General features: G+C 36.7%; 1 protein-coding gene across 3 annotated transcripts in view; it reads right to left on the bottom strand.

Moving 5' to 3' along the window:
• CENPK (centromere protein K) overlaps positions 1–27,646 on the bottom strand; it is a 55,863-nt gene extending 28,217 nt beyond the window's left edge. Inside the window, exons 1-8 of one of the 3 annotated variants that reach the window (XM_059878681.1) lie at positions 27,587–27,646; positions 17,908–18,060; positions 15,541–15,597; positions 10,741–10,813; positions 6,680–6,726; positions 1,395–1,477; positions 1,199–1,297; positions 739–865 (exon numbers count right to left, since the gene is read on the bottom strand). In XM_059878681.1, coding sequence (XP_059734664.1) covers positions 739–865; positions 1,199–1,297; positions 1,395–1,477; positions 6,680–6,726; positions 10,741–10,813; positions 15,541–15,597; positions 17,908–18,024 — 603 coding nt within the window. In that variant the 5' untranslated portion in view covers positions 18,025–18,060; positions 27,587–27,646. Of the gene's footprint in view, positions 1–738; positions 866–1,198; positions 1,298–1,394; positions 1,478–6,679; positions 6,727–10,740; positions 10,814–11,682; positions 11,768–15,540; positions 15,598–17,907; positions 18,061–27,586 lie in introns of those variants that run through there. The other 2 variants (NM_001192093.2, XM_059878682.1) reach the window with 2 other exon arrangements.
• Between the last annotated feature and the right edge of the window lie 126 nt (positions 27,647–27,772).

Here is a 27,772-nt window from a genome sequence, read left to right as displayed (position 1 = left end):
TAGGTATAGGTATCTTCTGATTTTAAGTTACATATGTTTATTATAGAAAACTTGGAAAATAATGAAAATGAAAACAAAAACAAGTCTCATTTACAATCTTAGCCCCAGGCATAAAGCACTATTACATTTTTTGGTACCAATTAGACTTTTTGGTATACAATTTAATCATCTTTGCTTTATCCTCTAACAAAAATTTGTGAGCCTTTCATCAATTCCTTTGATAGTGTTCAATACATTATTTTTAAAAGCTCCATTTTCTCCACTATATGAATACAATATAAAAAACTATATTTATTTCTAGTTTATTGAATAACTAGATTCCTTCTAATTTTTCAATAAATACCATAATGTGATGATGGAATACTTTTGTACATGTACCTATTTGTTTATATCTTTGAAAAGAAAAAAAAGAAAGAAAATGAAGTCACTCAGTCGTGTCTGATTCTTTGTGATCCCGTGGAGTGTAGCCTACTAGACTTCTCCATCCATGGGATTTTCCAGGCAAGAGTACTGGAGTCGGTTGCCATTTCCTTCTCCAGGGGATCTTCCCAACCCAGGTATCGAACCCAGGTCTCCCACATCGCAGACAGATGCTTTACCGTCTGAGCCACAAGAGATGCAAACTTATATCTTTGAAGTGCATATTAAACAAGAAAATTCATCAGAAAATTTACATTTGAACCTACAACAACAATTTCATATCTGAATATCTACAAGAATGTCTTCTCTACAACTTACCTTTTTCTTTTTAACGTTTCTATCAGGCAGAGGAAAATGGTCTTCGAGAAACTCACCCAAGGTAACCAAGAGTTTCTCCTTAAATTCTTTTATATCACGCATTTTTGTTTTCAGCTCATTAAAAATTCTAGAAAGATTTTATTTTAATTAAGAGAATTAAATTGTTGATAAAATACTTTAGGTATAAAGAATTGATTACTCATAAAATTAATCAAACACTCTGTTCAAACTTTATTGCTCAAATCAAATAACTAGCTTTATGAGATAAATAGTCTATTTAACATAGGAAAACTAAAAGTCAAATTATTAATAAAAGATTATATAACTTTTAACAATTAGTAAAGGTCAGGGTAAGACAATTTCTGGTAAAATTCACCCGCTTTTCATCTATGCATTTCATATAACATAAAAAAGGAAATAATTTCTCCTATTTTGAAAGCCTAGAACACAAAATCAATACCTTGATTCAGAAAATGTCACAACCTGCTGTTTCAATTCATTTTGTAGCACATTAAGAGATTCCAATATCTGTTGCTGTTCATCCAACCATTTTTGCTCCCTTTGAATGTGAAAAAAAAACAAACAATAGTCAAATAAAACATTAATGCTAATTCAATACATATAAAAGACTAATGGTAATTATAATATAAATATACCTTTCTAAGTCTTCCTTTAATTTTTCATTATTTGACTGAATAGTAGATAGCACCAATTCAAGATCATTTCTCAATTTTTGGAACTAGAACAAAATAATTAAAATTAATTGTTTAATCTTTAATCTTGTAGATAGTTATATCTCTGAACAATAGTGAAATTTACATACTAGGATATACATTCAGAAACCAATGGCAAAAAAAGGCTAGCAAAAAAGTCTTTGAAAGGGAAATATATCCCTTTATTGGGCTCTAAACTCACTGCAGATGGTGACTGCAGCCATGAAATTAAAAGACACTTACTCCTTGGAAGGAAAGTTATGACCAACCTAGATAGCATTTTTTTTTTTTTTTCTAGATAGCATATTGAAAAGCAGAGATATTACTTTGCCAACAAAGGTCTGTCTAGTCAAGGCTATGGTTTTTCCAGTGGTCATGTATGGATGTGAGAGTTGGACTGTGAAGAAAGCTGAGCGCAGAAGAATTGATGATTTTGAACTGTGGTGTTGGAGAAGACTCTTGAGAGTCCCTTGGACTGCAAGGAGATCCAACCAGTCCATCCTAAAGGAGATCAATCCTGGGTGTTCTTTGGAAGGAATGATACTAAAGCTGAAACTCCAGTCCTTTGGCCACCTCATGCGAAGAGTTGACTCATTGGAAAAGACTCCGATGCTGGGAGGGATTAGGGGCAGGAGGAGAAGAGGACGACAGAGGATGAGATGGCTGGATGGTATCACTGACTCAATGGACGTGAGTCTCAGTGAACTCTGGGAGTTGGTGATGGACAGGGAGGCCTGGCGTGCTTCAGTTCATGGGGTCACAAAGAGTCGGACACGACTGAGCGACTGAACTGAACTGAACTAGGGTGTTCATTGGTAGGACTGATGTTGAAGCTGAAACTCCAATACTTTGGACACCTGATGCAAAGAGATGACACATTTGAAAAGACCCTGATGCTGGGAAAGATTGAGGGCAGGAGGAGAAGGGGAAGACAGAGGATGAGATGGTTGGATGGCATCACCAACTCAATGGACATGGGTTTGGATGTACTCCGGGAGTTGGTGATGGACAGGGAAGCCTGGCATGCTGTGGTTCATGGGGTCGCAAAGAGTCGGACACGACTGAGCAACTGAACTGAACTCAGTTCTATGTAATATTTCACTGTTAAATTAAAAGATATAAGAGGTTTTGAGCAATAAATTGTAATTTCATACTGAAAGGCAATTCAGTGGAAAATTTTCAGTAACCAGGCATATTAGGTAGGTCTCTTTTCTAAGGAAACTATACTAAACAGACGCAGATGAGAATCACTCATTCAACAAATATTTCTTGATCAGTTGTAACACCAGGCACTGTTGAAGGAGTCAGGGATGCAAAAGTGAACAGATTACAAAGAAGGGAATCCACACGAAGAAAACAAACTTGAAACTCCGGAGAGGGATAAATACAATAAAAATAGGTCAAAGCAAGAGTACAGAAATGAGGAGCAGAGATGGCATTTTTAGGTATGATATAGACAACACTGATAGCACATCAAATATGGTCCAATAATGGACTTAAAAATAAAAAAATTTATTTAAAAAAATGTGAAAATTTGGATACTAAAAATACAAATAAAGATGCACATAATCCATGGGTCAAAAACACAATCCTCAGAAAAGTAAGAAATTATGATGAACTATTTGAAAATAAAAGCAAGATTAAACTTTCTGGAATAAAGCAAAAGAAGTATTCAGATAAGAATTTACACCATAAAAGCCTGTATTAGGAAAAAAGAAAGCTCTCTCTCTAAATCTAGCTTGAACATCTAGATCATCAAAAAAGCAACAGAGTTCCAGAAAAACATCTACTTCTGTTTTACTGATTATGCCAAAGCCTTTGCTATGTGGATAACAAACTATGAAAAATTTTTAAGAGGTGGGAATACCAGATTACCTTACCTGCCTCCTGAGAAATCTGTATACAGGTCAAGAAGCAACAGTTAGAACTGGACATGGAACAACAGACTGGTTCTAAATCAGGAAAGGAGTGGTCAAGGCTGTATATTGTCACCCTGCTTATTTAACTTATATGCAGAGTACATCATGCGAAACACCAGGCTGGATGAAGCACAAGCTGGAATCAAGATTGCCGGGAGAAATATCAATAACCTCAGATATGCAGATGACACCACCCTTAATGGCAGAAAGCAAAGAACTAAAGAGCCTCTTGATGAAAGTGAAAGAGGAGAGTGAAAAAGTTGGCTTAAAGCCTAACATTCAGAAAACTAAGATCATGGCATCTGGTCCCATCACTTCATGGCAAATAGGGAAACAATGGAACAGTGACAGACTTTATTTTCTTGGGCTCCAAAATCACTGCAGATGGTGACTGCACCCATGCAATTAAAAGACACTTGCTCCTTGGAAGAAAAGCTATGATCAATCTAGATAGTATATTAAAAAGAAGAGACATTACTTTGCCAACAAAGGTCCATCTAGTTAAAGCTATGGTTTTTCCAGTAGTCACGTATAGATGTGAGAGTTGGACCATAAACAAGACTGGGCATCGAAGAATTGATGGTTTTGAACTGTGGTGTTGGAAAAGACTCTTGAGAGTCCCTTGGACTGCAAGGAGATCCAACCAGTCCATCCTAAAGGAAATCAGTCCTGAATATTCATTGGAAGGACTGATGCTGAAGCTGAAACTCCAATACTTTGGCCACCTGATGCGAAGAACTGACTCTCTGGAAAAGATCCTGATGCTGGGAAAGACTGAAGGCAGGAGGAGAAGGGGACAGCAGAGAATGAGATGGTTGGATGGCATCACTGAGTCGATGGACATGAGTATGAGTCAGCTCCGGGATTTGGTGATGGACAGGGAGACCTGGCGTGCTGTAATCCATGGGTCACTAAGAGTCGGACATGACTGAGTGACTGAACTGATGAACAATGAGGTGCATGTATCTTTCTGAATTCGTATTTTTGTTTTATTCAGATATATATCCAGGAGTGGAGTTGCTGGGTAATATGGTAGTCTACTTTGAGTTTTTTGAGAAACTGCCATACTGTTTTCCACAGAGGATACACCAATTTATGTTTCCAACGGTGTTTGAGGGTTCCCTTTCTCCATGTCCTCACCATTTGTTATTTGTATTCTTTTTGACAATAGTCATACTGACAAGCGTGAGGTATTATCATTTTAATCAGCTTGTTTTTTTGCTTTTTGGGGGGGTATTACCATGAGGCATTCAGGATCTTAGTTCCCCGACCAGGGATTAAATTCAGGCCCCCTGCAGCGGAAATGCAGAGTCTTAACCATTGGACTGCTATGGAAGTCCTAGCTTTTTTTTACGTTGACTTAAGTCATTTATATAAGTTGGATATTAACCCCTTATCAGTCATAGCATTTGCTAATGTATTCTCCCATTCAGTAGGTTGTCTTTTCATTTTGTTGGAAGTTTTCTTTTGCTGTACAAAAGCTTTTAAATTTAATAAGGTCTTATTTGTTTACTGTTGCTTTTATGTCCTTTACCTTAGGAGACAAAGCTAAAAACACATTGGTATGATTTATGTCAGAGTGTTCTACCCGGTTTCTGGTCTTACTTTTCTGTCTTACTCTTCTGGTCTGTCTTTTCTGTTTTGAGTTTACTTTGTATGTGGTGCTAGAGAATGTTCTTGTCTTATTTTATGTACGGATGTCCAGTTTTCCCAGCACCACTCACTGAAGAAACTGTCTTTTCTCCATTGTAAATTCTTGCCTCCTTTGTTGTACATTAAATGACCAAAAATGTGTGGGTTTCTTTCTGGACTGCCTTACATGTCTACATTAGTTCCTTGTTAGTGTAGAGAAATGTAGTATGTTTCTTTCTATTAATTTTGTATCCTGAAACTTAACCAAATACACTGAAGTGTTATAGTAGTTTTCTAGTAGTGTCTTTAGGATTTTCCATGTATAATATCATGTCATCTACAGTGATAGTTTTACTTCTTCTTTTCCAGTTTGGATTCCTTCTATTTCTTGTCTTGAGTGATTGCTGAGTCTTGGACCTCCAACACTATATTGAGTGAAATTTGGTAATTCACATTTAAAGCTCAAAAACAAACTCCATTCATAAATTACTTTTTGATGAACATCCATCCTGCTTTCCACTGGGAACCCCCCTGTATGAATAATTATAGACCTTTTTTCTAGGGCCATTTATATTTTCCAGAGATTATTTTAACTCCAGTTTGAGGCTACTTTTATACCATACTTTAGGACCCCTAAAGGAAATCAACCCTGAATAGTCATTGGAAGGACTGATGCTGAAGCTGAAGCTCCAGTACTTTGGCCACCTGATGTGAAGAGCCAACTCAATGGAAAAGACCCTGATGCTGGGAAAGATTGAGGACGAGAGGAACAGGGGAGACAGAGGATGAGACGGTTGGATGGCATCACTGATTCAAAGGACATGAGTTTGAGCAAACTCAGGGAGATAGTGAAGAACAGGAAAGCCTGGCATGGTACAGTTCATGAGGTTGCAAAGACTGGGACACAACTTGGCAACTTAACAACAACAAAGGACCCCTATAGATAGATCAAGAGAAGGAGCTGGTACTTCCACCACAGTATAAAAATGTTAACTTGAACTTTCTGACTTTTGACCTCACACCAACCTTATTAAACCTGGTGTGCTAGGGTCAAAGCCTCAATAGTTTAATGTCTCCATATAACATGCCTCCAGTTTTCAGGTGTGTGGGTGAAAGTTATCCACTTGATTGCAAGAGAGAGAGAGAGAAGGCCTAGTGGTCTATTCTTACTTTAAAGAAATCTTATTTTAAGCTCTACAGTTGAACTCTGAATTTTCAAGTACCAGGTTCCTTCAAATCCAAAGCCTTTCTTCAGTTCTATTGGGCAGAGTCTGTCTGTAAGAATATAGATATTTATTTCAATGTTCTACAACTTTGTTTAAAATTCTTATTTGCTTCTGTCTTATCTCCTAAACTTTGATCTAATAAACTGAGGCTTTAAAAAACATCTTTATTGACCTTTATGTTAAGTTTTAAGGACAGATATATATGTATAATTATTTAGTTATATGTAAACTTTTAGCATTTATTATGAAGTTTAATCAACAAAAATTAAATACAAGAGTAAAGTTTATATATTTAATTCAAAATTCAAAAAATCTGAAGAATCCTATTCAATAAAACATAATTAATACAATTTTAAAGTGGTTTCATCTCATTCACTATGGCATGAACTTATCCAAAACACTTCTTGTCATAAGGTATTTTGGGTCACTACAAATTCATTCAGTGACTTACCTCTTCTTTTCCTAACGTTACCAGAATTTCTTCATTCAGGGGAATCACTACAGGAACAAAACAAACAAAAATTATACATATGCTTAGTTATTTCTCAAAAATCAAGAATTTGATTTTGTAGTTTCTAAGATACTGCTTTCCCTTTTCATTTATATACAATAGAATGTTTATGAGATGTGTACAGTTTTTATAAACATTTTTAACACCTTTATATATATAGCCAAATTATATATCACATTAGACAAATGTGATATTTTCACATTTTGTTTTCAGTGCTTTTTTTTCTTATTTTATTTTCCCAATCCATCAAAAACAAAATTAATATTCTACAGTGTGTTTCTTAAATATTTCTCTGTGGTTAAATGATTCTATGCATACAAACACAGATCCAATGTATACAGTCTATGCATATTTGTACATATACAAAAAAAGGGTTATTAATTTTGTCATTCCCGGTTTTACAAGAATGAGATCATATCATACACATTACTCTTATTTTCACTCAACAAAACCCATATGGAAATCCTGTGTGGGTTTCATTCATCTGGAGTAAGTCAAATTCATAATTTTAAATCAATGCATATTCCACAGGGTAAATTCATCAAATGTGTTGAGCAATTTCACTACTGATTGAGCACTAACTTCGTGTCTAGAGTTTAGCCTCAAAAAACAATGATGCAGGAAACATTCTTTTATTTATGTCCTTATACACTGATTCTTTCATTTCTGTGGGACAGATTCCCAAGAAAGTGAATTTCACAGAAGAAAATGTGTATTTTGAATTTTAAAATAGGATGCTAGATTCTTTTTTTTAATTTTCTGGAAGCAATGACTAAGAAACAGCAAAAATATTATAAACTCTTCTAAAAATTCTGCCAGTCTGATGAATATAAATTAAAAATCAAATCCTTATATTTACAAAAGTTCAGTTCTTATACTAAATTTATTTTTCCTAATAAAGTGCTACTAAAATTTCTCAAATGGTATACTACTGGAAACTTTCTAAGCTTTCTTCCATGCTAGAGGGTTTTCTAACAGAAAAGAGATATGTAATTCATAAGCCCTGTAGAACTATATAGGACTAATTATAGGCAGCCCTGGGATAGCTATACAATGAAAAGGATTCTAAGAATAAAAAGTTTAAAAATCTCCCTTTTGACAAGTGTGACCAAAAGTAGCACTTCATATTCAAACAATCATTTCAACCAATATGGCAGGCTCTAAGAATATAAAGATTTTTAAAATCTTTCCAGTGTGGCAGTCTATGGGATTCACAACCTTAAGCAAGGTGGGTATTTGACCAACCAGTCAGTGTGTTCAGTGCTGGCAGTACAAGGTCTTTATGTAAGATTATAAGACGTCTGGAAGGTAGAAAGATATACAAGTGTGATGTTACAGAGAAGTCTGCTTTGGATACACAGACATGAAAGCTGTGGAAATTTTGTGTCCTCTCCCTATCCTTCCATCCATTCCCACTCCACCAAAATTCATAATTTGACGTCCTAAGTTCCAGTACCTCAAACATGACTGTATTGGGGCTGGACCATAATTAAGTTAAAATGAGGTCAACAGGGTAGACCCTACTCCATTATGAATGGCTTTCTTATACAAACAGATTAGAACACAGATGGGTGACCATGTGAAGACACAGGAAGAAGATGGTAGGCAGTCTACTAGCCAAGAAGAGAGGCTCAGAATAAACCAACCCTGCCAACACCTTGATCTTGGACTTCTATCCTCCAGAACTGTGAGGGGGGGGAAAAAAGCTTCTGTTGTTTAAGCAACTCAGTCATGCTACTTTGTTCCGGCAGTACTAACAAACCAATATAGAAGTCATTAATACAGACATAACACATTAAAATAGGAGCAGAAAAATATAATGTTGAAATAGAGTAAGAAGCAAAAAGCACTGAACACCAACATTTTAATAGCAGAGTATACGTGGTCTTTGAGATGCCCAATATAATGCTGGAGGAGGCAACAAGATACACGGTTGAATATAAATTAAAATCATAATTGTACATACATACATATCAGAGGTGCTGAAATTAAAAAGACTACTAGATGGTAGAGAAGACATAAAACAATGGTGGACACTGGCATGAACATACTAGGTTGGTGCAAACATAAATGCAGTTTCAGATCGTGAATTTTAAATCATTATAACTAGGCTCAAACATATCTTTATTAATCAAAATAGGAACCATTATAATCAATACATTTTTGCCAATGAGAAGTTAGTTTATTCCTGTGGCATAAAAATCTGGACTTCGGGATTTGACAAACTCTTGGAAAGCATTTTCTGCCTCCTGCTGGTTGTGGAAGCGTTTTCCCTGCAAAAGTTGTCAAGATGCTTGAAGAAGTGGTAGTCCGTTGGCAAGAAATCAGGTGAATATGGAGGATGCAGCAAAACATCATAACTTCCAAACATTTTGGAAGCACTGGTTGTATGCTGTGCAGTTAGGTGTTGTTATGGAGAGGAATTGGGCCCTTTCTGTTGATCAATGCCAGTTGCAGGTGCTTCAGTTTTCAGTGCATCTCATCAATTTGCTGAGCATACTTCTCAGATGTAATAGTTTCACTAGGATTCAGAAAGCTGTAGTGGATTAGACCAGCAGCAGACCACCAGTGACCATGACCTTTTCTCGGGGCAAATTTGGCTTTGGAAAGTGCTTTGGAGCTTCTTGTTGGTCCAACCACTGAGCTGGTCATCACTGGCTGTCATATAAAATCAACTTTTCATTACACGTCACAATCCGATTGAGAAATGGTTCATTGTTGTTGAGTACAGTAAGAAAACACTTAAAACGATGATTTTTTTTGACTTTCAGTCAACTTACAAGGTACTCACTTAACGAGCTTTTTCACCTTTTCAATTTGCTTCAAATACTGAACAACCATAGAATGGCCAACATTGAGTTCTTCCACAACTTCTTGTGTAGTTGTAAGAGGATCAGCTTCAATGATCCTTTCAGCTAGTTGTCAACTTCTGATGGCCAGCCATGTACTCCTCATCTTCAAGGCTCTCATCTCCTTTGCTAAACTTCTTGAACCACCACTGCACTATATGTTTATTAGCAGTTCCTGAGAAAAATGCATTGTTGATGCTGCAAGTTATCTCTGCTGCTTCATCACCATTCTGAACCCATATAAGAAAAATCACTCGAATTTCCTTTTTGTCTAACACCATTTCCCTAGTCTAAAATAAATATAAAATAAACAGCAAGTAATGTCATTAGCAAAAAAACCATAAAGCTAGAAATGCACATTCAATGTATAATATAACCACATTTATTTAAGATTATATTCAAATATTAAATGGCAAAGTTCAACATTGCAAAACTGCTATTACTTTTGCATCAACCTAACAGTTTAAAACAAGAATGCAGATAAAATTGTTTAGGAAGAGAATGAGAAAAAAGAATCCTGATAACTGGAAGAAAATGGAGAGGAAACTAAGAAAGAGGAGACAGAGAGGTAGAAGAAAGCAGAAGGGAGACCTAAACGAAAAAAGAGAGTACAATCCATATAGAAGATTGAATACAGACATACATACCACTTAAAAGAATGCAACCTTTAATAACTGAAAAATATCTCCTAGCTGGGTATTATAACCACAGATTTTTAAGTAATTTTCTGTTTCTCAACTAAAGGCGAAAATACCGTTGGACAAATCAAAAGGCAACATAAAATGTATGCAGCTTTTAATGCAAGTATCTAAAATAATTTCTCTCTTCCACTATTTAAGTTTAATTCATTAGGAAACAATACAGTTTCTACTGAGCATATAAAATAGTGTCTATGAGGATAAAGTGATGGCTATAATAAAGTCTCTGTAATCAAGATTACTATATTCTAATGTGAGGCAGACATCCTCATCTATAATAATAAAGAAGTATGAAATTCTGTGTGTAAAAAAAGAAAAATAAGGTGACTTCCTTATAGCAATGGAATTTAGACCAATTTCAAGAAAGTTAAATACATCTTGAATTCTTCTCGTGATCATTAAATTAATTCAACATTAATTTATAAAAATACAAATCTAAAAATAAGAATCTTACTTTCAGGAGTTTCTTTTTGCCACTGACTAAGTTCAGCAGTCAAACATTTCACTTGCATAATTAATAATGACAGCTATTTTAAAAAAAAGAAGAGAATAAAACAAAGTTATTTCCTATGGAATATTCATATCTATTCATAGATGAATGTGTAAACAGTCTTAATACTTTAATACAAGTCCATAAAATGGCTAATGTAACAGCCATCTAAACTATAAAAAATTATCACTCCCAACATAATTTTCCTTTAAATTACATTAATTATAGACTATAAATTGTCATTATAGCAGCAATACAGTCCTAAAAATGATCATTTCTAATTTCACTATTCAACCTAAAAGAACCTAAGTACATTAAGTTTATTCTCTGAAGTAATATTCTTTAAAAAAAAATGCTATTTCTTGCCAATTTTTTGGGACAAATTTGCTTGAAAGATGCTCTTTTTTCCCCTTTCTATGTACTTTTAGAAAAACTGCAACTAGTTTAACTGAGCAGTTATAGTTTAAATACATATATAAAAAATAATTATAAAATGAGACTTATTCCACAAATCACACATACACACACAAAACAAGTTTTACTATACCAAAGTTTGTAAACTGTATATCCCTTTAGCCAAAAATAAATTAGAATAAATGTTTCTGATATTAGGTGATTCCAATCATTTTAATCTTGATAAATTACAAATCTATGTGATAAATCTGTTACCAAATTAGACCATAAAATTAACATGTATGTATGCTTAAATTTCTGGAGAAGGAAATGGCAACCCACTCCAGTATTTTTGCCTGGGAAGCACCATGGACATAGGAGCCTGGTGGACTAAAGTCCATGGGGTTGCAAAGAGTCAGACGCAACTGAGTGACTAACACATGCTTAAATTTTAGAACATTTTTATCTCTTCTACATAATTTTTATAGGCAGTCAAATAGATCAAAAACTTACATTTCAAAAATGCAATAGGGAGGCCTCCCTGGTGGTCCAGTGGTTAAGACTCCGCCTTGCAATGTATGGAATGCTGGTTTAAACCCTGGTGAAGGAAAATCCCACATGCCACAGAACAACTAAGCCCATGTGTCACAACTCCTGAGCCTGTGCTCTAGAGCTCTCAAGCCACTGCTACCGAAGCCTGTGTGCCTAGAGCCCATGCTCCACAGTAAGAGAAGCCACCATAACAAGAAGCCCACATATCACAACTAAAGAGCAGCCCCTGCTCTGTACAACTAGAGAAAAACCCTCACACAGCAGAAGACCCAACACAAAGATAAAAATTAAGTAAATAAATATTTTTTAAAAGGCAAGCAATAAGTATTCCTGTAATAACTATATTTAAAAGTTACCAAGTACTCTTTTTTTTATAATTAAAATTTACGTATTTATTTTTGGCTGTGCTTTGTCTTTGCCGTGGTACATGGGCTCTTTGTTGCTGAGCTTGGGCTTTCTCTAGTTGCAGGGACCAGGAACTTCTCTTGTTGCAGAGCACGGGCTTTAGAGTGCGCTAACTTCAGTAGCTGCAGTGCAAGGGTCTAGTTGCACTCCAGCAGGTGGGATTTTAGTTCTGGACCCACAGATCAGACCACAGATCAAATCCATAGCCCGTGCATTGGCAGGCAGATTCCAATTACTGCGCCACCAGGTAAGTCCCTCAAGCACTCTTGTTTAATCAATCTTTAAAATACAGATCGGGAAGCTTAAAGACCCTACCCTGGATCATAACATTGGCTGTTGAATAGTCAGACGGAAAAACCTACTCTCTTTGAAAGATTTCCTTAATTATATAAAATGCATCTACAGGTATTACAAATTTTTTGCCAAAGAAGAGTTTAAACATAATTTTCTTAGAGATAATTAAACAAGAATGTAAAAAAGATTTTGAGAACTATAAAGTCACTATAAATGCTAATTATTATTATAACTATAAAAGGATAACAAATTCTTAAAAAGTAGAGTTTAAACTAGGCAAAACTATCAAAATGATAAGGACTCTATATCACTTTTCCTGAACATATTAGATCAAAATACATAAAATTACTGACACTCATTTTTTTAACCTATTAAAAAATATAATTTAACCTCATACTATACTGATAAACAGAGAAGGCAATGGCACCCCACTCCAGTACTCCTGCCTGGAAAATCCCATGGATGGAGGAGTCTGGTAGGCTGCAGTCCATGGGGTCGCTAAGAGTTGGACACAACTGAGCGACTTCCCTTTCACTTTTCACTTTCATGCACTGGAGAAGGAAATGGCAACCCACTCCACTGTTCTTGCCTGGAGAATCCCAGGGATGGGGAAGCCTGGTGGGCTGCCGTCTATGGGGTCGCACAGAGTCGGACACAACTGAAGCGTCTTAGCAGCAGCAGCAGCATACTGATAAAACTCAGCTCTTACCTTTTAAAGCTCAGCTAAGGCAAATACACAAATTACATCTGATACTGCTATAAAATTAAACCCTTTCTAACAAAGAAAAGAGTAGTATTTCTAAAGTGATTTTTTTAAAATTTGAGAAATCCTACCGTTTTCCCATTTAAAAATCTAATTTCTTCCTTTAGAAAATGGACTGAGCTTTAATATTGAAGTTTTTGAAATGAATAGATATGCTGAAAAGAATAAACTAAGCAAGCTTGAAATTATCCTTAAAAGCCTGCTTGCAAGGTTGGCCCCTGGCATCTAGGAACCTGGATCTTAAGTAGGTTCCCACCAATCTGATAAGAGTGGCTCTCTGTGCCTAAACTGTGAGAAAATACAATTTATACTGAACACCTGCTTTCCTCCTAAGAGTCTGGTGTTTTGATAACTGACAGGCAAAAGGGTGCCTATGTAACTACCTCCCACAAAAAACTTTGGACTCTGAGTCTCCAATAAGCTTCCCTGGTAGACAATGTTTCACACTCTTCACAACTCAATGGGGTAATTAAGTATGTCTTTTGTGACTCCACTGGGAAAGGGTCCTGAAAGCTCATGCCTGGTTTCCTCTAGACTTCAACCCATGTTTCTTTTCCCTTTGCTAATTTTATTCTGTATCATTTCAATGCAATAAATCTCAGTGATGAATATGATGACTATAGATTGAGTCCTCTGAATAACTGTAGAGAACCATCAAATCTGCCGGAGAAGGCAATGGCACCCCACTCCAGTACTCTTGCCTGGAAAATCTCATGGATGGAGGAGCCTGGTAGGCTGCAGTCCATGGGGTCGCTATGAGTCGGACACGACTGAGCAACATCACTTTCACTTTTCACTTTCATGCATTGGAGAAGGAAATGGCAACCCACTCCAGTGTTCTTGCCTGGAGAATCCCAGGGACAGGGGAGCCTGGTGGGCTGCCGTCTATGCGGTCACACAGAGTCGGACATGACTGAAGCAACTTAGCAGCAGCATCAAACCTGGGAGGAATGTGGGAGACCCCCAACACAATAGTAAAAGACATTTTGTGGATTCTTTGGATAATGCTATTACTGACTATCTCAGGATACTGATTATTTACCACTACCTGAGCACTTCCCTCAAAACTGATGTTTGGCTTATTGCCCGAAAATCATTCAGGAATCTTACAGGCTTCATCACTAGTGATTCTGATTCAGAAGGTCTCAATTTCTACAAAAAAAGAATCATGTTTCCCAAGGAAACCAGATAATTTATTTATTGTACAATGATTTCCCAAATATAATATTCAGTTTTACCCTGTACAAAAGAACATTATTTACTTATTGATGGATACAAACCTTTTACAAAAGATGATTTAATTTTTTATGACCAGTTTTCAAAGCTCTGCTATAATAGGCACTTTTCAAAGTGACAAATAAGCATTTTTCTTGTCTCTTTCTCATTCATTCTCATTTATCACTGAGGAGTATTATGCTCATAGATTTTAATGTTTTCATATTGTTATAATCAACTGAAGCCATTATTTTTTTTGATGCTCACATGATACCAAATATGGACAGCTGAGTGCCTTCAATAGGTTCCAATGTCTTTTGACATGCTCCCAGTATTTCTGGAGAACTTTCATTGGAATTATTTGCATATTTAACTCTGTTCTTAGAATTTTTATTTTAAAAACATTTTTAGCTTTTTATATGGTCAAATGCATCTAAATTCTTTTACCATGTCTAGATTTCTATTATTAGCCAAGCCATTTTCTTCTGTCTCTACCAAGACTGCACAGTCTCCAGCTTTTCTTAGGTTTTCATAGCAATTCATCTAAAACTTATGTTTCTACAATAAAAGACAGAAGTCCAATTTTATTTTCTCCAGATGAATATCTAGTTGTACCACTATTATTTATTAACTAATTCATCTCTTTCCCAAAGATTGTGCTGTCATCTCTGTCACACTTTAAATTCTTAACCTGTTGCACTGAACCACTGGTATATTTCTAAGCTAATTCTACAGGTCTTTGATTATTCAGATGAATAGTTTAATCCTTTTATGAAGCTTAGGGTAAAATTAGTCAAAATTCCACACAGAAAGTAAATAACTGTGGCTACTGCACCTAACACAACATAGGACAGTCTTTGTTCTAATTTTTAACAAGGTATCACGATAGCAGCCAATGAGCAATTCACTCTGTGCTGAATGCACGTGTAGTTGTTAAAACATAAATAATAAAGAATTTACTTATAACAGATTATTCAAAAAGTTTTTAGAATATTTCTCTTAAATCAGAAAGAGGAGAAAACTTTCCAAATCATTAAGAATATAGGTAGTAACAAAAATGTTATACTTGGCATAAATACAAACACATTTTGTACCTAAAACACAATGTATTCTACTTTTAGGAAGAACAAAAGGAATCATACCTGAGCATTTGAATCAGTGAGCGTCTCAGTTCCAGTAAGTGATAATTTGTTTTGACACTTGATTTAAAAAGAAAAGAAAAACAAATCACACACTATATACCATAGACAATTTCTTTCCTCTATCCTTTTATACAAATGTAATATTCCTCTAAAACAATATACAAATATCTTATGTATGAGAACAATCTTTAAAATCCTTACTTCCTAAGCAAGAGGATCAAGAAGGAAGCCAAACAGGTCCCAACATGAACACAACAAAAGTACAAGTGGACTCTTGACTCAACACAGAATGAAAAAATGAGCATAAGAAAAATAAAAACTAATAGCTAGGGTGAATTAGAAAGTAAATAATGGAAAAATGGGAAATAACAGAACAAGGAGGAAAGCAGTACAGAAAGATAACAAAAAAGGTAAGAAGACAGTTAAAATCATATGAAAATAAAATCATCAGCAGACATTGCTACTATGCTATTGAAAAAGAATTCACAATTGTTAATAGTGATTATATCTAAGTAAAAATATGGGCAACTTAAATGTTAATTGTGCTTATTTCTAGTTGCAATACTTTTCCATAAAAATTTTTTGTTATTTTTTAAATTCAAAATTCTATATTGAAAATATTTCAAAAGCAACACAGAGTATCTTAAAATTTCAGTAATCACAGAGTACCAAGGATATATGTTCAAAAAATAATAATTTTTTTAAAAAGGAAAAAATAAAAAAACCATTAACCTGCCTTAATGTAAAATTTTACTGGGAATAAGATGTAAAAAAATGTCTATGGCCTGTATCATATATTACACAATTTTGAGTATAACAAATTTTTACCAGCATACTATAGGGCACCAGAGTGATTCTATCTCATTAACTCAGAAAATGTACATATAATTCAATCAAATTTTCTAAATTAATTCATATTTTCACTCAAACCCCATTAAGTATAAAGTGTTCTTACTCTTTATATTCTCTGTCTTGGAAAATAAAACCACTAACCACTCAATGGCCCAAGCTAGTAATCTAACTGCTAAGTCACTTCAGTCCTGTCCGACTCTGTGCGACCCCATAGACGGCAGCCCACCAGGCTCCCCCGTCCCTGGGACTCTCCAGGCAAGAACACTGGAGTGGGTTGCCATTTCCTTCTCCAATGCATGAAAGTGAAAAGTGAAAGTGAAGTCCCTCAATCATGTCCAACTCTTAGCGACCCTATGGACTGCAGCCTACCAGGCTCCTCCGCCCATGAGATTTTCCAGGCAAGAGTACTGGAGTGGGGTGCCATTGCCTTCTCCTAAAACTATCTGTAATTCCCCATAACCATTTCACAAATTAACCTCCAGGTCCTTTTAGTCCAATCTTCTTAGTATCTCTTAAATCCATTCTTCTATTGCAATGACATCTGGCTTTAGTACTTCTTACAGGACCACTACTAGAGCCTCCTGAATATTCTTTCTTTCTTTCTGTAGTCTCATTTTTCTACATTCCATCCTCTTCAAAACTACCAGAGTTATTTCCTCAAACAAGGTATCTCATAATGCCACTTCATGTTTATAATCCTTTAATAGTTCCCCATAATATTCATTCAACAAAATCCTTCATGTCTTGCCCCTAATTACCTCTCCAGTCTCACTCTACAAATCCTTCTTCTCCTAATTTAAATGTCATACTATTCTACTAAGAGTTCTCTAAATTCTCCCAACATTTATGTATTTTGTTCTTTCTACTTTGTATACCTCTCCCACTTTCACAGGCTAACTCCTATTTATCCTTTTGAAATGAATTCAGTATTATTTCCTCTTTAAGAAAGCTACCTTTGATACCTTCGGGCTAGGCTTAGTACTCCTTTTAAGTGTAGTCTTTAAACTTTACCACCATATTATAATTTGTGATTGCCTGAATTAGATGATAATCTCCTTGAGGACAGAGACTGCTAATTTTTTCTCTTTCTACAGCTCACCTAGTATAAAATTTCTAAAATGAATGCTTATAAATCTAAAAAATATGTAAGTATGTATCATATAATATAATGGCTTTCAGGGTTCCCTGGTGGCTCAGCAGTAAAGAATCCGCCTGCCAATCCAGAAGACACAGGAGATGCAGGTTTGATCCCTGGGTCATGAAGATCCCCTAGAGGAGGGCATGGCAACCCACTCCAGTATTCTTGCCTGGAAAATCTCATGGACAGAGGAGCCTGGCAGGTCCATAGGGTCACATATGGCTACGGTCCATAGGGTCACAGAGAGTCCGACACAACTGCACATGTGCATAACTGCTTTCAGAAATCAGTGTAATTCTTTCTTACATCTATTACTGAAATGGAATTCAACCTCACAGTAATTAATTAGTATATCACTTTTATGTCTTGATACTTACTTCTTCCATATCTTTCCACATTTCTTCACATTTTTTAACAAGTTCTTCTTCAGCATCAGCAACATCTTCCACATCTGTAGTACTATCTGGATCTAGATCTTGCTGATTCAATGACATGTGCCTTATGATTTTTGTTAACCTTGTTAAGAAAAACTAAAGTAAAAAGTATTCATTTAACAATATTCATTGATACCCACTACCTGCCAGATACTCACCTAGAAGCTAAAGATGTAACAGTGAAGAAAACAGGCAAATATTCCTCCAACCAAGGATGTTACATTTCACTTGAGGAAAACAATATAAACTCAAAAGATTAAAACAAATATAAATAAACTATAAATAAAATAAAAGATTAACTATACATATGTGTTATATATCAAACAGTTTAAAGAACTATGAAGAAAAGCAAGACAAGGAAGAAACATATGGAGTGCTCAGACAGGGGCAACATCATTTTTCACAAGGTGGTCATATAAGGTCAATGAGACAACTTAGCAAAAATACGAAAGACAGAAGGAAGTAAGACACATGGATATTTAGGAGAAGAGGCTCTAGGCAGGGGGAACTGTAAGTACAAAGGTCCTGGGGAAGTAACATGACTGCTGTGTCCTAAAGCAGTAAAGAAGCCACTGTGATTAGAGCAGAGTAAGGCAGAGAAAACAAGATGAGGTCAGAGGTCCTTGGTTCTTGAGGTCAGGTCACAGGTTGATGTCTCTATAAACCGCCACCAAAGCAAATGTTATTCCCTGTTCTGACAAGAGAGGGAAAAGTCCCAAAGCTCAACTTTTGCCCCCCAAGGTCCAGGCTAAGAGAAGGGGGGTCTCTACATGAGCGATTTCCCTTGCCTGGGAGCAGCCATCCAGCACTCAGCCTGAGTCTTCCAGCCAGTGCCCGGGCCTGGCTGAAGAGACAGCTCTCAGCTGGTAGGGCCCTCAGGGCCAGGTTCCCAGACTCTGCCCAGTCATTATCACTGAGGGAACAAGGTGCCCAAGACCCAGCCTGCCCTCAGTCCACCCAAATTAGGGCCAGGTCCCACACACTGTGACCCATGGATACTGCCAAGGTCATTTGATCACAGAGGCGGGGATAGGGGATATGTTCCCTGATGCTTCAAGGTGAGGGCTCTATATCTCTACAGGACACAGCCCTTAGCCTGTACTCTGGCCCCTCAGCTCACCCACCAGCCTGAAACCGGAGGGCCTGGAGAAGCTGGAGAGAAGCCGCAGAGAAGCCCAAGATCCACTTCACTGCACTTTCTGTTGTGAAGACCACTGAAAGACTGACCAGTGTTGGAGCACAACTTCTAAGCACCGTGCTAATGGCCACGCCCTAACAGTTGTGCACCTGCCCGGCCCCTATTACATAAGTTTTGGAATAATGTGTCACACAATTTCATTGAAGTAAATAACAAAAATGGAGGTCACTGTTAACCTTCATAAAAGTAGCTTCAAGAGAATCATGGAAGTGAAAGCCTGACTGAAGTAGATTCAAGAGACAGCAGGCAAAGAATTAAACATATCCAGTATATAAAACACTTTTAAGAATTTTTTCTCTAAAGGGAAGAAACAAGGTCCCAGCTGCAGTAAGATACAAGGTCAAGAAAGTTATAATTTTTTTTAAAGTAGGATGAAATATAGCATCTTTATATGACATAGTAAGAGAAGCAAACATTCTAATGCAGAAGAGAAAGGAGAGGAAAAAAGAATAACTAGATCTAATGTACAGAATAAATAGATAAAATAATAATAATATAAAAAAAAGATCTAATGCATAAGTAGAGGGATTGGCTTAAGACAGATGTACATGCAGTTCATCCATTTTAATGGAAAGGTAGGCAGAATATTAGGGGCAAAGATACAGGAAGATGAATAAATATGTAAGCTTATGTAAGTTCTGTCTGGATTGCTTCTCTTTCATTAGTGAAGTGGTAACTAAGGTCATCAGCTATGAAAGAAGATGGGAAAAATGCAGTGGAGATTTAAGAAAGGGAAAAAAATATATAAAATACATATATAAAAGAGTGGAAGAGGGTGAAATAGTAGGATAACTGGGTAACATTAAAGCCCACTTGAAGTTAGTAGGCATGAATTTAAAGTGAAAGTAGAACGTGTTTGTGTGTTTTCGTCTATAGTGAAGCAGGACAGGTAAAAACAGAGACAAAATGAAAGAAAGACAAAGTCTAAATTAGTATGACCAGAGGAGTGAGTACCTAAGCTAAGGTAGAGAATATAATCACTGGAGGAAAGGAGGTCAAGAAATAGAGAGGCCAGGTGATTTGGAAGATCTATTACTTATCAATAGAGAGTTTTAAAGATATGTAAAGTTATGTCACAGATTGGAGGACTCAATGTTTTAAGGATATAAAATTCTTTCCAAGTTGATCTATTCAATATTATTTCAAAATTTCAAAAGTTTTCATTTCTTTTTGTGGCATCTGACAAGCTAATTCTAAAATTTATATGGAAGTGCAGATGGTCAAAACAGTCAAGATCCTCACAAAGATTAAGACGGGAAGACTTGTTTTACCAGTTGTCAAACTTATTTTAAAAAAATTATATTAATTATGATAGTGTTCAATTAGCACATAGATAGGCAACTGAACAGTGGAACACAAAACCTTTCCAGAGTCACACATTCAGGGACCTATGATATATATTGCTTTTTTTTCCAGATATATTTTGGCCCATACACACTTTCCTCATTCTTTTTAACAAATGTGCAATTTTTGTGAGGAAAAATGAGCACAGATATATGCCTCAATCTTTATAGTACTCCTCCATCCCTCAAAAAATCCAAACCATAAAGAACAGGGAAAAAATATTTTTTTAGATCTTAGATGAGGAAAGGCCTTTCTAGACAAAACTAAGTAAAATCACTATATAAAATTTTTAGAATTCTGAATGGACAAAGATATCATTAAAAAGTTAAAAGTTAAAACCCAAAAACTTAATAAAGAAATTTGTAATATACTTGGCATCCAAGAACTAATTTCTTAATGAATAATGAATGCTCACAAATTAATAGAAAAAAGTAACAACAAATCAGAAAAAATTTTAAAAATGACCACTATAAAAGTCAGGATATTAATTACTTTTGGATAGTGAGAAAGAGGAGGTAAAAGAAGATGGGAGGCTGTGATTGAGATGAGCCAAATGGAGAGACTTCTGCAATGATTACCAACATTTCATTTCTTGATCTGCATTGTAATAAGGGTATTCATCTTATAATAATTTATAAATTTTATATTTATTTTGTGTGAGGTTTTTCGTATCTGTATTTATTTTGCAATAAGAAGGCAAACAATAAAAACACTCAAATAGAAATGAGTAAAGAAAACAAATGAGGAATTAAAAAAAAAGAATTACATTTTATATAGAAAAATGCATTATCCTTACCCATGTCATAAAAATGCAAATTAAAATTATTTTTTCATTCAGACAAGCAATAATGAAAAATTAATTAAAAAAAAACAATATTGGCAAGAGTGTAAAACAACAGGCATGCATTGTCTGAAGATCAATCCCTTTGTAGGATAGTAGCAATATCCATTACAACTTTAAATGTATTTATCTTTTGAATCAGAAATTCTACTCCCAGGAATAATCCTACAGATATATTTGCATAAGTCTACATTGGTATGCTTTCTGCAACATTATCAATAATAACACTCATGTGAGTGAACTCTCCAATTAGACTGTCCTGGTTTAAATTCTCGCTTCAGAATTTACAAGCCTGATGACCTTCGGCAAGTCACTTACATTGCTGATGCCTCAGTTTCCTAATCTGTAAAACGAAGACGGTATTACTTATTTTATAGGATTGTTATGACAATTAACTGAGTTAATATATGCAAAGTTCTTAGAAATGTCCCTGGCATATAAAGAATTGTATCAGTATTGGCTACTAACATTAACAAAATGAATGTTAACTGGTAGAAGGTTGGTTAAACAATTTATGCCATATCCAAATGTGTTTACACTAAAAATCTTCCTTGCTATACACAAAAGATAGTTAAGTTCACAAAGCTATAAACAGTCATTAACAATTTTAGAAAATTTTTAAGCAAAAAATCAAACATTATATATGTTTTAAATATACCTTAATTTAGAAATTAAGTGCAAATTGATCCTTCCCCATCTTGCAGAATACTAGCCAATAAATACATTATCAGTGAGAAAAATTAATGTAAAATTCTGCATGCATGTATATGTATAGATATTCAACAAGCTAGCTGAATGTACAACTCAATGTAACAAATAAATAAGAATACTTAAGGATTTAAATTTTGGAGAAGGAAATGGCAATTCACTCTAGTATTCTTGCCTGGGGAATTCCATGGACCGAGGAGCCTGGTGGGCTACAGTCCATGGGTCGCAAAGAGTCGGACACGACTGAGTGACTAACACAAGGGTTTAAATTTATCATTCCCCAAACATATACCCTTAAATCTACCTTTCTATAAAGAGAACACGTCCTCAGATATTTTGAAGTCCTCAGTATTACAATCTGGAGTCACTTACTGAAGAACAGTAGTGCTATATTTAGAGATACTATGCCATACAAACTTAAAAAATCTAAAACCAAGATTTAATATTAAAGAACCTCATACTATCATTGGAAGAATAATATACATGAAATAAATTAATAGGAAGTACCCATGTAATTCTAAGCTATATTTATTTATCTGACACATTATCTTAATGTGGGCCATTTGTCAGACACTGTGGTTCTAACTGTGTAGATGAAGTCTGTCCTCATGCAGCATACATTTTCAATGAAGAGAGACAATATAAATAAATGGACAACTAAATATCTGAAATTTCTCCAGGTAGTTGCAAGTGCTATAAGGTAGTAAATTATACAATAAAGACTGCAAGTGCTTTCAGAATTAACTATATCGAAGATCAGAGAAATCTACTGAGAAGAACAAATAGCTTAGTACAGTGCTCAGTACACAGTGCTAGCTCCCTAGAATGACAACGATTATGAGAAACTGTAAAGATGAAGGTTAGATTTGCTATAGAGATACTCTCTCAAAGAATTAAAAGCAAGATTAGACCAAGTATGAACAAGAAAAATTTGTGAGACACAGAAGAAACTGGTGTGATTAGATCAGAAGGCAGAGAAGAAATGAGAATTTCTAGTTAGGACATGTCAAATAATGGGAGCCTTTAAAATTTGCTGTTGCTGTTGTTTAGTCACTATGCCCTGTCCAACTCTTTTGCGACCCCATGGACTGTAGCCCACCAGGCTCCTCTAGCTGTGGGATTTCCCAGGCAAGAATACTGGAATGGGTTGCCATTTCCTTCTCCAGGGTATCTTCCCCACCCAGGGATGGAACCCACATCTCCTGCATTGGCAGGTAAACTCTTTACCACTGAGCCACCGGGGAAGTCAGGGGGAATTTAAAATTTAGGGGCGGGGGGAACCTTTAACAAGTATTTCCTATGGGCAGTTACCTCACTGTATTTCGGGTCTGTGCGTGTGTGCGTGCTAAGTTGCCTCAGTCGTGCCTGACTCTTTGCAACCCTTTGGACTGTAGTCTGCCAGGCTCTTCTGTCCATGGGATTCTCCAGCCAAGAATACTGGAGTGGGCTGCCATGCCCTCCTCCAGGGGATCTTCTCCCACCCAGGAATCAAACCCATGTCTACTGTGACTCCTTCATTACAGGTGGATTCTTTACTGCTGAGCTACCAGGAAAGCCCATCTGGGGTCTACGACAAAGCAAAAGCAAAGAAGCAATTTATCTGGTTTGAAACAGGCAACCAGATGCCTTCTGAGTGGGCTTCTGGAGGAAGTGTTTTAGGGAGACCATTTGACAAGAATAAACTGTGGAAAATTCTGAAAGAGATGGGAATACCAGACCACCTGATCTGCCTCTTGACAAATTTGTATGCAGGTCAGGAAGCAATAGTTAGAACTGGACATGGAACAACAGACTGGTTCCAAATAGGAAAAGGAGTTCATCAAGGCTGTATATTGTCACCCTGCTTATTTAACTTACATGCAGAGTACATCATGAGAAACGCTGGACTGGAAGAAACACAAACTGGAATCAAGATTGCCGGGAGAAATATCAATAACCTCAGATATGCAGATGACACCACCCTTATGGCAGAAAGTGAAGAGGAACTAAAAAGCCTCTTGATGAAAGTGAAAGTGGAGAGTGAAAAAGTTGGTTTAAAGCTCAACATTCAGAAAACAAAGATCATGGCATACGGTCCCACCACTTCATGGGAAATAGATGGGGAAACAGTGGAACCAGTGTCAGACTTTATTTTTCTGGGCTCCAAAATCACTACAGATGGTGACTGCAGCCATGAAATTAAAAGACGCTTACTCCTTGGAAGGAAAGTTATGACCTACCTAGATAGCATATGCAAAAGCAGAGACATTCCTTTGCCAACAAAGGTCCGTCTAGTCAAGGCTATGGTTTTTCCTGTGGTCATGTATGGATGTGAGAGTTGGACTGTGAAGAAAGCTGGGCACTGAAGAATTGATGCTTTTGAACTGTGGTGTTGGAGAAGACTCTTGAGAGTCCCTTGGACTGCAAGGAGATCCAACCAGTCCATCCTAAAGGAGATCAGCCCTGGGATTTCTTTGGAAGGAATGATGCTAAAGCTGAAACTCCAGTACTTTGGCCACCTCATGCGAAGAGTTGACTCATTGGAAAAGACTCTGATGCTGGGAGGGATTGGGGGCAAGTGAAGAAGGGGACGACAGAGGATGAGATGGCTGGATGGCATCACTGACTCGATGGACATGAGTCTGGGTGAACTCCGGGAGTTGGTGATGGACAGGGAGGCCTGGCATGCTGTGATTCATGGGGTCGCAAAGAGTCAGACACGACTGAGCGACTGATCTGATCTGATTTATTGGATAAAAAAGATTAAGATGGCAAATTTTACACATAGGTCAACAAAACAGAATAAAGAGCCCTGAGGTAAACCCACACATATAAGGTCAATTAATTTTATGACAAATGAGCCAAGAATATATGACAGGGAGAGTCTTCTCAATAATGGTGTTGGAAAATCTGGACAGCCACACACAAAAGAATGAAACCATACCCAAAAATTAACTCCAAATGGTTAAAAGACTCGAATGTAAGACTTAAAACTCTAAGACTCCTAGAAGAAGACATAAGTGGCAACTTTCTTGTCATCGGTCTTGGTGATTTGGGGAGTTTGGTAAAAAACAAAAATAAACAAGTAGGACTATATTAAACTATAAAGCCTCTGCACAGCAAAGGAAACCATTAACAGAATGAAAAGGCAACTACTAACTGAATGGGGGAAAATATTTGCAAATCATATATCTGATATGTGGTTACTATCCAAAATACATGAAAAACTCAGACAAGTCAATACCAAAAAGTAATATGACTTAAAAATGAAAATGTTCCAAAGAAGACATACAGATGACCAACAGTTACATGAAAAAGTACTAAACATTATCAAGTAAATGCAAATCAAAACCACAATGAGGTACCATCTCACACCAGTCAGAATGGCTGCTATCAAAAAGTCTACAAACAATAAATGCTGGAGAGGGTGAGCAGAAAAAGGAACCCTCTTACAGCCTTGGTGGGAATGCAAACTAGTACAGCCACATGAAGAACAGTGTGGAGATTCCTTAAAAAACTGGAAATAGAATTGCCATACGAGCTCGCAATCCCACTGCTGGGCATACACACTGAGGAAACCAGAATTGAAAGAGACACGTGTACCCCAATGTTCATTGCAGCACTGTTTACAATAGCCAGGCCATGGAAGCAACCTAGATGCCCATCGGCAGACGAATGGATAAGAAAGCTGTGGTACATATACACAATGGAATATTACTCAGCCATTAAAAATAATGCATTTGAATCAGTTCTAATGAGGTGGATGAAACTGGAGCCTATTATACAGAGTGAAGTAAGTCAGAAAGAAAAACACCAATACAGTATACTAACGCATATATGTGGAATTTAGAAAGATGGTAACTATGACCCTATAAAGAACAGTCTTTTGGACTCTGTGGGAGAAGGTGAGGGTGGGATGATTTGAGAGGGTAGCGTTGAAACATGTATATTATCATAAGTGAAGCAGATCGCAGGTCTAAGTTTAATGCATGAGACAGGGTGCTCAGGGCTGGTGCCCTGGGATGACCCTGGGGGATGGGATGGGGAGGGAGCTGGGAGGGGGGTTCTGGATGGGGAACACATGTGCGCCTGTGGCTGATTCACGTTGATGTATGGCAAAAACCACTACAATAAAGTAATTAGCCTCCAATTAAAATAAATTAATTAATTAAAAAAAAAACACAATGAGATGTTAGAGTGGCAATTATGAAACCAGTGTTGGCCAGGATGTGGGGAAAAAGGAATTTCCTTGTTCACTGTTGGTGAAAACATAAATTGGTGTGGCCACTATGGGAAATATTATAAAGGTTCTTCAAAAAGGTAAAGACAGAACTACCATATGATCCAGCAATTCCACTTCTGGGTGTTTATCCAAAAAAAACGAAAACATTAATTTAAAAATATATATGCAGCCTTATGTTCATGGCAGCATGACTTACAACAGCAAGGACAACCTAAGTGTGTACCGACTGATGAATAAAGATAATCCAATACAAAATAGACAGACATATATAAGTACATTTTATTCAGCCATAAAGAAGAATGAAATCTCCTCACTGGCAACACCAATGGACCTTGAGAGCATTATGCAGTGTGAAATAAGTCGGACAGAGAAAGACATACCATATGATCTCACTTACATGTGGTATCTAAAAATAATAATAAAAAAGACAAGCTCACAGATTAAAAAAAAAAACAAAACACCCAGATTGGTGGTTGCCAAAGATGGGCAGGGGTGGGCACGCAAATGGGTGGAGAGGGTTGAAAGGCACAAACTTAGTTACAAAATAAGTAAGTCATGGGAATATAATGTACAGCGTGGTGACTACAGAAAATAATACTATATGAAAACATATACGAAAGTTGCTAAGAGAAGACTTAAAAATTCTCACCACAGGGGGTAAAAAACATTTTGTAACTATGTATAGTAATGGATGTTAGACTTACTGTGGTGATCATTTCCCAATACATACAACATACAAACATTAAATCATTACACTGTACACCTGAAACTAATATACCTCAATTATATCTCAATTTTTATGGTAAATTTTGTATATATGGTTTTTTTTTTAACCACAAAAAAAAAATTCTTTTCAAATAAGAGAGCTTAAGTCCAGAAATCCACTAAGAGATGGAAACCTAGACCAGAAGGCCTGGGCCACTTAGGCGTGACTGGATTTCTGCCCAGTCCCTCCCTCCCCACTCCCCAGCCCCACCGCTCAACCCCAACAGTAACAAGCGCTCATTATCTTCTTCAGACTGTGTGTGAAAAAATCAAGAAGCTCAGGAAAAAAGAGGTTTGGCAAATCTCAAGGGAGGCCCGACAGTTAACTCGTTCTTTCAAATTCCCCACCCCTATGTCTTTCTCTCCTAACCGGTGGGATTCTAGAGCCGGAGAAGAACGAGACTCAGGCCTGGTGGGACGACAGGTATCCAGTTTCTCGGAGGTAAGGATCCCACCATAGGGGTCTGCAGCTCCATATCCTAGGAGTTGTCAACCGCGGGAGTAAGTTTCACCCGTTAAGACGCTCTCCCGGCCAAACGCTTACCTCCTCCGCACCACAGACCTCAGATCGCCTCAGCCTACTCCAGAAGTGGCTCTACGGCCCAGAACCCGCGCGCGCTGATTGCTGATTGGATCTGCTTCCACCCATTCCAGCCAATCCTGGAACATGCTCGGCCGCTGACGAGAAGGCCGCGCTGCGGCTTCGGGATTGGTAGCCGAGCTGTGAGTG

The sequence above is a fragment of the Bos taurus genome, chromosome 20 (assembly GCF_002263795.3).
Source record: "Bos taurus isolate L1 Dominette 01449 registration number 42190680 breed Hereford chromosome 20, ARS-UCD2.0, whole genome shotgun sequence".
NCBI lineage: Eukaryota > Metazoa > Chordata > Mammalia > Artiodactyla > Bovidae > Bos > Bos taurus.
This window is presented reverse-complemented; position numbering and strand designations above follow the sequence as displayed.